The 11,503-nt window shown below is 34.5% G+C and overlaps 1 protein-coding gene across 1 annotated transcript; it reads left to right on the top strand.

Moving 5' to 3' along the window:
- The first annotated feature begins 5,949 nt into the window (after positions 1-5,949).
- Positions 5,950-11,022, top strand: DEFB110 (defensin beta 110). Its single transcript, XM_025419007.3, has 2 exons — positions 5,950-6,081; positions 10,731-11,022. The coding sequence occupies exons 1-2, from the start codon at positions 6,027-6,029 to the stop codon at positions 10,877-10,879; spliced, it is 204 nt and encodes a 67-aa protein (XP_025274792.1). The 5' UTR covers positions 5,950-6,026; the 3' UTR covers positions 10,880-11,022.
- The last annotated feature ends 481 nt before the right edge of the window (positions 11,023-11,503 follow it).

The following is an 11,503-nucleotide window of genomic DNA, read 5'->3' as shown; positions in this document are numbered from 1 at the left end:
TTTGTGTGATTTTCCCATTACACTTAGCAAGGAGGGGTACATTTAATGAGACACATTTAGCTAAGGTTAATCTTTAATCTCACTTCTGGATCCTGTATAGGGTGTTACAAGAGAAATTAATGAGAAATAATAACTAATGAGGATTGGTTTCTGATTTTCAAGAATAATTTTTATTCTGAGGCACCTGGATGGCTCCTCCATTGGGAAAGCTTGCAACTCTTGATCTCCATGTTGTGAGTTTGAACCCGATGTTGGTTGTAGAGATTACTTAAAGATAAAATCTTAAAAGGAGAATTTTTGTTTTACACATAAAATTTAGGATAGGGGTATATCAAACTCATTTATTGAAAGGAATGGTACTAGGAAATACAAGAGAATGACTTGTGAAAACTTACAAAAAGAAAAGGTAAGGCAAATGTGCATATGCTGCATAGGCAAGATACTGCAGTGGCTAAGGGGAAGCCAGTTAAGAATGAGATCTTGTCTTCACTATCTCCCTGTGTGTACCTGTTGAAGAGATTGCCATGTCAGATTCTGTAGCCTCATCTTGTGCAAGTTGGTTATGTGGCCATCCAATTCCATAATGGATTTCACCTGTTCTTTCACCTAATAAATCTCAAGGAAATCACATAAGTATAATCACTTTTTTCAGTGGCTTGTTTTTACAGTTCCATTAGCAACTAATTCACATATTTTTCCAAGCGTCATACACACTTGCATTCAACTTATTCCTTCTTCATTTCTGGTTTCTTGAAATCCTGAAGGAATATTCAGCCATCTCATTGTTCTGGATGTTTATCCATTTCTTAGTTTGGTCTCTTTCTTCATAATATTGGTAAAGCCATATTATTATAGTCAAGGTAGTAGGACATGGTTGGTAGGTGTGGAACTCCAAGTTGATCCAACAGTTGATGGTGGCCTTCATGTTCTATGGTTAGTTCTATTGTTAATTCATTTTTTCATGTCAGATATTGAAAATGGTTCACATGAGGACTAGATCAGAAATATCTCTGAGGGGATCCCTGGGTGGCTCAGCAGTTTAGCACCTGCCTTCGGCCCAGTGCGTGATCCTGGAGTCCTGGGATTGAGTCTCACATCAGGCTCCTGCATGGAGCCTGCTTCTTCCTCTGCCTGTGTCTCTGCCTCTCTCTGTGTGTCTCTCATGAAGGAATAAATAAAATCTTAGAAAAATATATCTTTGAGAATACACAGCAAAAATCAGAGCATAGTACTGGGCTTCATGAATAAGACTTTTGTGCCATGCTATTCATAGTTCTGCTTAGAAGGTATACTTAAGTGGGTTAGGATGACTTTTGAAGTATTAGCAAATCCCCATTCTTAGTAGCATATACATTTAAAATCAATATATGTAAAAGGAACTATGATAAATTACTCATCTGGATCTCACTGTGTACATCTATGTAATAAAAAAATTCTCTATGGTAAATTCTAACTCTCGGTTCCTAGGTGTCATAATATTAAGTATTTTGAACATTTTGATATTAGAATGGGAAGTGTCTTTGAAACGTGTGTAAAAGATTGAGGAGATCACTGAGATATCATTTTTACCTTGATGTTTTAGTAAGTTAAATCCACTACTAATGGAATTATAATGCCCCTAGCATCTTCTGCAAAAAGGGTCATTTTAAGAGAAGTATAGACAGATGATATTTTACACAAAAATAAAATAGACTTTCTCTCACTCTAAGTTCTTTGTATATGACACTATTCAACAAAAAATGCAAATGGTCTCAAAAGTGATAAGCCTCAGTAGTCAGAACCACTTGCTAGGGAATGCCTAAAATTAAAATGTTGTTTCCTTATTTCATGAATCTCTCTCCCTCTCTCTCTCTCTCTCTCTCTCTCAATCTCTCTCTCTCTCCCCTGTGTGTTTTATTCTATGCAATAACTACATTCATTTCCATCATACAATCTGGAGAGTCATGATCTGGAAGGAAAAAAGAAAAACTGAAAATACAACAATGAAAGTGATGTATGGCTTATAGTTAACCAATACCTGATGGTTAGGTTGACACAACATTTTTTTTCTTTTTTTATTTTAAATGTTATATTTTTTCTTCTAGCTTGTTGGAGGTTTAAACCTGTTCAGAAGTGAAGTAGGAATTTCATTGAAATAGTTCTATGATATAACTCTGTCTAGACAGATGTCTTTACCTTTTTTCTGAGAAGAAATTTCCTATCAGGTATTTTCACTGTCTTTCTTCCTTTTCTGAGGTTTGTATGATTGTATATTAAAGAAATTCCATATCAAGGTAAAATGTAATATGTGCCATTACAGTGATTCAAATAAAATACTATGATGGGTAAGGAGAGCCAAAAGATACAAACTTGCGATTATAAAATAAATGTCATGGAGATGTAATGTACAACACAATGGCTATAGTTAATAATACTGTGTTGCCTATTTGCAAGTTGTTGAGAAAGTAGATCTTAAAAGTTGTCATCACAAGGAAAATAATTTATAATTTATAATTATAATGGTGATGGGTATCAACTATACATACTACAGTGATCATTTCATAATGTATGCAAATATCAAATAATTATGTTGTACACCTGAAACTAATGTCATGCTATATGTCATTATACTTCAACAACAACAACAACAGAAGAGAGTGAGAGATAGAAAAACATCTGTATCTACTATAGTTCTCCTAAAATGTCTAGGTGAGGAGTGTTCTAGGAAAGGAGATTATATATATTGAGATGGTTTATATTCTAAGGCTGTTATTGCACATACTTTCTAACCCTTAAAGTACCCCCCATGGAAATAAGAAGAAGGATGGTTGTTTTACCTCAGTCAAGGGTATTAACCTAACCTGACATCCAGAGGCTAATGTCACCTGGAGGTGACTCTGCATGCAAATTAAGAATGGCTGGATGAAGGTATATTCCCTGTGGATACCTTCTACCACACTGGTGCCTGCTATGGACTGAATGTCTGTGTCCCCCCAGAATTTATATGTTGAAACCTAATTCCCAATGTGATGGTATTTGGGGGTAAGGCATTTGGGAGGTGGTTAGGTGAAGGAGAAACCCTCATGAATGGGATTAGTGCCCTTATAGAAGGGGCCCCACAGAACTCCCTCTGTGCCTTTGCCATGGGAAAACACAGCCAGAAGACAGCCATCGATGAAACTGGAAGCAGACCCTCACCATACACCAGATCTGCCAGCATCTTGATCTTATACTTTTCAGCTTCCAGGAATGCAAGAAATAAATTTCTGTAGCTTATAAACAATACATACAAACACACATAAAATAAAATAAATCAAAATAAAATAAAACATATAAATACTATTGCTCTCAAAAGAGGAAATAATCACTTTTTATTTATTTATTATTTATTTATTATTTATTTTCTTTTTCACTTTTTAAAAAGTATTCAGGGAAGATGTCACATACGCTGAATGAGACTTGGTTTGAAGCAAGTTCCATGAAGGCAGAAGCATCTGTTTTGTTTCTCCATCTTCCTAGGGGACAGAAGATTATGTGACATATAGTAAAAGCCCAATAAAGATTAAAGAAATGACTGGATGAATATCTGGATAGAACAAAAAAGCAAAACTGGGGACACAATATTTAGGAATTCCCAATCTATGGAGCAAGAAAAGGAAAGGTACAAAGTAAAGAACTTTCAAAGAAGTGAAGGAGGAACAAATATAAATCATTCAAAGGATGAGATTGTTTCCAGGAAGACTTGCTGATAAACAGTATCAAACATTAAGAATTGCCAGAAGGTGTGCATGAGTGTCTCAGTCCACTGAGTGGCACACTTCTGATTTTAGCTCAGGTCATGATCTCAGGGTTGTGAGGTCAACTCTGTGTGGGGCTCTGTGCTGGATGTGGAATCTGTTTAGAAGTCTCGCTCTCCTTTTCCCTCTGCCCTTCCCCCTCCAAAAAAAGAAAAAGAAAAAGGAAAGAAAGAATTACCAGAAGATGGGCCCTTGTTTGATAAAGTGAGCATAACAGGCTTCTAATTTTGAGAAGATTCCAAACATGCTTAATCGTTTCATCCTCTGAGAACTAGATTACAGGATAAATAATAACACAAGTTTAAAAAGAGTGCTCAGGGTAAATGCTTTTCTATGCTTCTATTTCTCTAAGTCTTGTGTCTGCTTCACTTGAGTTTTAGTGAACAAAAACCCAGTACTAACAGTCTCAAGTCTCTGTGCCTAATGACCACTTGAGTTTTGGGTTTAAACAGTCATTAATAGGGGCTTTCATTAAAAATAGCACAAATAGATAGTGTTTCCATTCACATGTATTGAATCTTTTGCTAAATGTTTTACTTGAATTAACTCTATTAATCTTTTATAAAAGCTCTTTGAGGTTGTCCTATTCATTGATTTAAAAAAAAATTTATTTATTTAATCATGAAAGACAGAGAGAGAGAGAGAGAGAGAGGCAGAGGCACAGGCAGAAGGAGAAGCAGGCTCCATGCAGGGAGCCCGATGTGGGACTCGATCCCAGGTCTCCAGGATCAGGCCCTGGGCCGAAGGAGGCGCTAAACCACTGAGCCACCCAGGCTGCCCATCTTGGCAAATTTTAGTGCTCAATAACTATTCGTTAAATAAATGTTGCATAGTGATACATTAAAGTGGTCTTCTTCCTATCAGCTGAGGCTGAATTTTCAGGGATTTTTTTTTCTTTTCCAGAAAAAAGCAAAACTATCTCAAGTTCCTCACATTTGACTTAAATCCAGTTTCTGTTTGAACTTTATTATTTGAAACATTTTTTGGTAAAGAATAATGAATCTTAGGCAGGTAAATTAATCTCTTTTGATTTCACTTTTCTCATCTGTAACATGAGGGGGTGTGATTATCTTTAAGCAGCCTCACATTCTTTACTCATCTATGACAGATTCTACAACCCTGGGTTTCAGTTTTCTGATGATTAGTAGATTGAATGAATCAGGTTTCTTGGAGTAATATGTGGCCCTTTATAGCAGTTTTAGCAATCCAGGATCTTGTTAGAAGTACAATTGTTAGACTCCATTCTAGACCTACTAAATCAGAAATACTGGAGGTGGGGCCTTGCAATTTGTTTTTAACAAGCCCTCTAGGGGATTGTGATGTAGCCTAAAGTTTAAGAACCATTGTCCTAGAAAATCTCTTGACTTGGTGGTAGGAGAGGATCAATTAGCTGTTCTCTGCTTACAGCATCGGCTTCTGGGTATTGTGCAAAACTTCCAGCTTTTCCTCCTATATGTGAAATGACAGATGTGGGCAATATGCAAATTGGATTAAATACACTTTCAGTTTCATCAGCAGAATTAAAAAACAGTAGACATTAGAATTGTGAAATCAGATAATTTATTTATTTATTTTTGTTTGTTTTTTTAAATCAGATAATTTATTATAGGAAATTCCTAAGTCTTTAAAATTTTAAGTCATACTTAAAAATCTATTGTATACAGTATTTCCCATATTCATTAGTGAATCCAGAATATTTTGATCAAGTTACATTTAAATAATTACACAGATATTAATCTAAATAAACAATTCCACCTCCCTGGTTCTCAACTGTAAACAAAAGTGATCTCAATGGAAACGTATAGCTATAAAATCCCAATGTTTCAGACATTCAGTAATTTATTTTTTTCAGTAATTTAATATTAAAAATATTAGAATATTTAACATCATGTAACATAAAATAGAGGAATATATTGCTATAACATTTCCACCCTGATGTTTTAGCAATACAAGCACATTTCCTCTACAAGTCTCTTAAAGTTTGTGTTTTCAGGAGAATCTATTTAAAGTAACAGAAGCAGATTTTACTTTTATGGGAAAAATTTAATAATAATTCTTGTGACTGTGTTCTTTGAGCATGACACAATTCAACCAAGCATACAAATGTTCTCACTATTGATAAGCCTCAGTAGTTAAAACCACTTCCCAGGAGAATATAAAAATAAAAGGATTCTCTCTTTTCTTATTTGGAAACACCTGACTTTAAAAAGATCTGGTGACATTTATTTTTTTTTCCTAAGAAATTCCACCATGAAGATTCATCTCTTTTTCTTTATTCTGCTCTTTTGGGTCACAATTTTACCAGGTAACATGAAATGTTTATGGACTTATTTGGGCTAATGAATTTGAGGAGACATAAGTTGTTTCTTGTTAAAAGTATAGTAATAACTTAGGGATTAAAACATTTTTATATGAACTGCAATGTGGTACTCTGGCTTGGACCCCAGAAGAGGAAAAAAAAAATGTTTTTAAAAGACAATAGTGGGAAAACTGGTGAAATGTGAATAAAATTTACAGTTTAGTTGATAGTATTTTATCAATGTTCATTTTTTAGTTTTGATAATGTAAGCATGGTTATGTGAGATGTTACCATAATGAGAGTTTCGCCTCTATTACCTTTGCAACTCTTCTATAAATCTAAACTGACTTCAAAATAAAAAGTTTAAAACAATTAGATAAATACATTAGTCTTGTCAGCTTTATCCTGGAGCAATTTGTCAGAATTTTTTCTTACTGGAAGAAACATATTCTGTATGATAAACAACAGATAAGGATAGATGGTTCAGTGCCAGAGAAAGATCTATTTAGCTTTTCCTTCCTTTCGTTCTATACCAGTATAATACTTCCAGTGAGCAGAAGCCTTTCTTACTCTTCTGCTCTAGGTGTACAGACAAATCATGTCCTTTGTTAGCTTTTATGTATACAGTCCTGGTCACTACCTTTCTGTCTTTGAGTGCTATAGATCACATGGATGTTGAGTATAACACCTTGTACGCAAGCTGTTTTTCATGAGTTTTATTTTTCTACCCTCAAAGGCTACCTTTTCACAACAATTATGTAACAAGATTCTCTCCTCCTGAGTTAATGTGTAAGTATGACTTGTAAGGAAATATAATAATACATTTTGGAAAAGAAGAGATCATTGAGTCTACTACCTTCTTTTTTAAAGAAATTAAGATGAAAGGATTAGCTCAGTTTACCTAATTGGCACTAAAATTAGATTCAAACTTTACTACTTTCAGAAAATATTCTTTTTAGTTCCTGGCTGATTTCTTTAGCCCCAATAGACATCATAATAGAGGCCTAGGAGAGTAAATTAGCTTATTCTTTCATTATAAATATTATATAATCATATTGATGATCTAAAAATATATACACTATTAACTGATAAATATCATTTAAAAGTTGCAAGTGGGTAAAATTCTAAATAGAGACCAAGCATCACTAAAGTAACAAACAATTACAATCCATTGTTCATCTATCTAAGAGAATATAACTTCCTTTCTCTCTGTTCAAAAATTCCCTCCACTCAAAAATTCAAAAAGATCTCTGGATTTTTTTCCCAGCTCTTTCTAGAAAGGGCCAAAAAAAAATTCTATGCAGATTCATACAGCTTTTAACATGTGATAAATCTTTTTCTTCTTTTAATTTCAACAATAGCTAGCATGAATAGATAATTATGTCAAGCTTTTTTTCTGTTTTAGTAACTTATTTTTTCTTTGTAAGAGCTATATCAGGTGTATCTACCAACAGTGAAAGCTATTCGTACATCAACAAACTGGAAAAATCATGTGTCCTGTAGACTTAGAGATTAAAAACCAGTTGGGGATACAGTAACATAGATTACAACATCAGTGTTATTAACTTTTTGTATATTTTTTCTTTTATTTTCAAAGGAAAGCCATTGTCCTTGTTAATCACATATCAACCAAACTTTTAGAACCACCATTACTGACAAAAAAAAATCTCAAAGTAAAAAAATATATGTATGTCAAGTTACATATTTTTTCTACAATTTTAGAAAAGTTGTGATAGGAAATATAGACATTGTAAAAAATAATAAAGCAATAAGGATGTTGTCTTTCAACTTACAGTTCATCATATGGTGGTTGATTTAAATTGCATAAAATGTTATATGTATGACTCTTCTTGAGTCCTTCAGTTGTTTTTTGCATCTCACCTGCAAAGTATAGAAGTCCTTACTCAAAATTGAGGTAGTAAACCTCATTCTTTTTTCCAACTTGGACGCTTACAGATGAAGAGATGTCCAGATAGAAGCCACTAAACTGTCTACACAGGAAAATTTCCACTGAAGTCACTTCACTTTCCTCTTCATTTTGAAAGGTTATAAATGCACCAAATGTCTAGAACTGGGATGTTGTTTCACTCTCATGTATTGTTTTAGTTTATCTGCCACACTGAAAAAAATTGTTATTGCCAATAATCACTTCTCTTCAAATCTGACATGTACTTTGAATGTGGGATAGTATAGCTTTTTTTTTTTTAAGATTTTTTTATTTATTCATTTGAGAGAGAGAGAGCAAGTAAGCAAGATCATGAGCAGTGAGGAAGGTCAGAGGGAGAGGGAAAAACAGACTCCTTGCTGAAAAGGGAGCCCAATGCAGAACTTGATCCCAGGACTTCAGAATCATGACCTGAGCAGATGTCCAACTGACTGAGCCACCCAGGTGCCCCTAGGATAATATAATTTTGTGTTGAAAGAATAGTCATTATTCCCGACCCTTGCCCCCCCATTTTCCAAGAAGCTTAATGGTAGCCTAAAGAACAAAATAGCAGGTGAGTGAAAATAAAAAGAAATTATAGGTTGAAAAATATTCTAGGAAATATCTTGCCCATTTCTAACTTATATGTTAGGTAAAACCTTATGTATTGTTTAAAGAAATTCCCTAGCATATGAACACGTTGATAGATGAAATCTGAATGATACATATGAAGTGATTTTATGAAAGCAGTGTAAAGAGACTTACTTTCCTGAAAGTGATCAGAAGAGACTTCAGAGAGAAGACAGTATTTGAACAATATATCTGAAGATGGAGATAATATGTTTGGCTTATCACGGCATCACTAGAAAAGTAATTTTAATCACTTAAAGCAGTGTTTTCAATTAGAGGCAACTTTCCCCCCAAAGGGACATTGTTCAATGTCTGGAGACCTTTTAAATTGTCACAACTGGTACTATTGGCATCTAGTGAGTGGAGGCCAAGGATGTTGCTAAACATTCTTAAATCAACAGGATAGTATCCCACGGCAAAGAATTATTCAACTCAATAGTGTTTAGGGTGAGAAACCCTGCACTTAGGGAGTGGTTTAGAGCTTAACAGGGAATATATATTATAGTTAAATGAGTGGGTGGGGGCTTACAAAGATGAATATTAGTGATTCAAAGACACAGGCCTGAGGAATACACATATGTAGGGCTCAAAGTGAGAAAAAGAAGATAATATTTTTAGAAAGGTGAAAAAGCCAAAGAATGAATAAGAGAAGGAGTGAGGCCAGTTTAGGGTGGAGTACTGAACAACACGGTGATAAGTGTGACAGCCCTCTTGTCTAAAGTGAGTATAATTCAGGTTTCTGTCACTGGCAATTCATACATGGGTTTGAAAACAGTAACTCCTCAGAAACTGTACAATAAATGATGACATTTAGAAGTTAACATTTACTCTGCACAAACTTTTTTTTTCTGCTGTTAATTGTGTCATATTTTTCATTGCTTCAATTATAGTAAGAAGAAAGATAATTTTAATTGAAGAGCTAGTTTTATATCAGCTATTTATACTAATAATATAGATAATGTAGCTCTGAGTCTAGGTATTCACAAGTATCACAAGTCATCATCAACTCTTGGAAACATAGACTACATGTCTAGGTAGAAAGGCCTGGTCTTTAAAGGTACTGACTGGAACACCAAACCTAATTAATGGTTGAATTAGTGGCAAAATTTATTTGCTTTCATACTATGAACATAAAAAATATTTGTCTGCCTTTTGGTCAGTCATTGGCAATATTTAGAATTCTCCCTCACCAGTTCCCCTCAATCTCACTATAGGTGTAAGATGATTTCTTATCAAAAGTGATATGTCTAAAAAAATACTTGAAAACATAGGTTTTCTGAAAACACATGGGTCAACATATATGGTGAAATATAAAATTAAAGTATTTTTGGTTTAGAATGAATCTTACAATCTATTAGACCAACATCTTCCAATTCCCCAAGTATCTCCAGCTACTTTAATTTTAACCTTAAGTGAAAGTCAATCTACAAGCTACAAGATAAAACATGTAGTTCAGAGCACTGGCAATGTTAGAAATCATGTAATGCCCAATAATGGCTGGCCTCACCTTCTAATCATTCCCATTTTTTTAACCAATGCTGTCTTCAGACATGTGTCTAAGGTAGATCATTTCTTTGGTGAAGTAAATCCCAAAATACCCTGGAGAGTTGTACGAATACAGACAAATTGCTTAACATTGCTTCTCACTCAACATTTTGGCAAAGTAAAATCAAGCTCCAGTAGAAGTCTGTTGAAGAACCAAGAAAGTAAAACATTTTATCTAAATAATGTTTGTGAGAACAGAAAAGGGGAGCTCAAATTCAATTGGATAATTGTGGAGAGAAGGTCAATTATGAGCACTTTTTAAACTGTTGATTTGGGGAACTATACTTGAGTTACTACACAGTGACTTGTAAGGAAGCAAGCTGGCACATCTAACTTAGGTCCAAGACACTTTCTGATTTTCAGGATTTTCTCTTGCACCAAGGGATGGTACCTTCACCTAAACTTTCCTCACTAAGATTTTCCCAGTCATTAATTAAAAGGGAGATATTTTTTTTTGGCCTACACAATAATTTTCTACTTCTTGTACTTTCTCCCTTTAAAATATAGGTGTGTTACAGCTAAATTGTTAATTTCAGTCATTCTTTCCTTCTTACAGCCACAAAGAAATATCCCCAATATGGTAGCTTGGATTTGAGGAGACAGTGCAGAAAGGGTAATGGCCGATGTAGACTTGAGTGCCATGAAAGTGAAATTAGAATTGCTTTCTGCATGCGACCTGCAACTCATTGCTGCTTGCAGAAGTAAAGCTGACAGAAGACAAGAAAGAGATACATGCTCCAAGAAGAAAGAACCAGTGTTACTAAGTCTTCTCAGAATATTCTTCAAGGCCTGTGTATCTCAATTAAATAAAATTTAATATTGAGCCATTCAGATGTGGTTCTATGTCACACATGTATCTGGTGCCTTTATATTGCATTTTCTCTTGATCTCTTGGTGCCAGAAGTAAGCAGAATTTATTTTATGCAAGTTCCTCAAGAACTCTTCAAAGTTCTATGTGCTATGTGTTGGTTGACATAAGTAATACCATAAGAAACCCTAGGTCAAAGAAATGGGAGAAATGTATTTCTGCAAGCCTCCAATAGAAATGTGCTTTAATTTTATCTTTAAACACTGTTCTATAGATTTCCATGAAACAATATAAATCCATAGGGCTTGTGAGACTAGATATTGAGAGTGCAGATCCTGCTCATGAGAGAAAGAGAAGAAAAGAATCAGTATAAGAACAGAAGAGCTAAGGTAATCACAATGAGGTCCAATTTCTGTCCTTATTATTTTCTAAGGATTTGTCTATTTGAGAAAGAGAGAGAACACGAGTGGAGAAGCAGAGGGAGGAGAGAGAGTCTCAAGCAGACTGCACTGAGCATGGAG

Source organism: Canis lupus, chromosome 12 (genome assembly GCF_003254725.2).
Source record: "Canis lupus dingo isolate Sandy chromosome 12, ASM325472v2, whole genome shotgun sequence".
Classification (NCBI taxonomy): Eukaryota; Metazoa; Chordata; class Mammalia; order Carnivora; family Canidae; genus Canis; species Canis lupus.
The sequence above is the reverse complement of the archived record's forward strand: the minus strand, read 5'-3'. Positions and strand labels throughout refer to the sequence as shown.

Coding starts and splice junctions, on each gene's coding strand:
- DEFB110 (XM_025419007.3), top strand. CDS start 6,027: ATGAAGATTCATCTCTTTTTCTTTATTCTGCTCTTTTGGGTCACAATT. Junction 6,082..10,730: donor TTGGGTCACAATTTTACCAG/GTAACATGAAAT, acceptor TCCTTCTTACAG/CCACAAAGAAATATCCCCAA.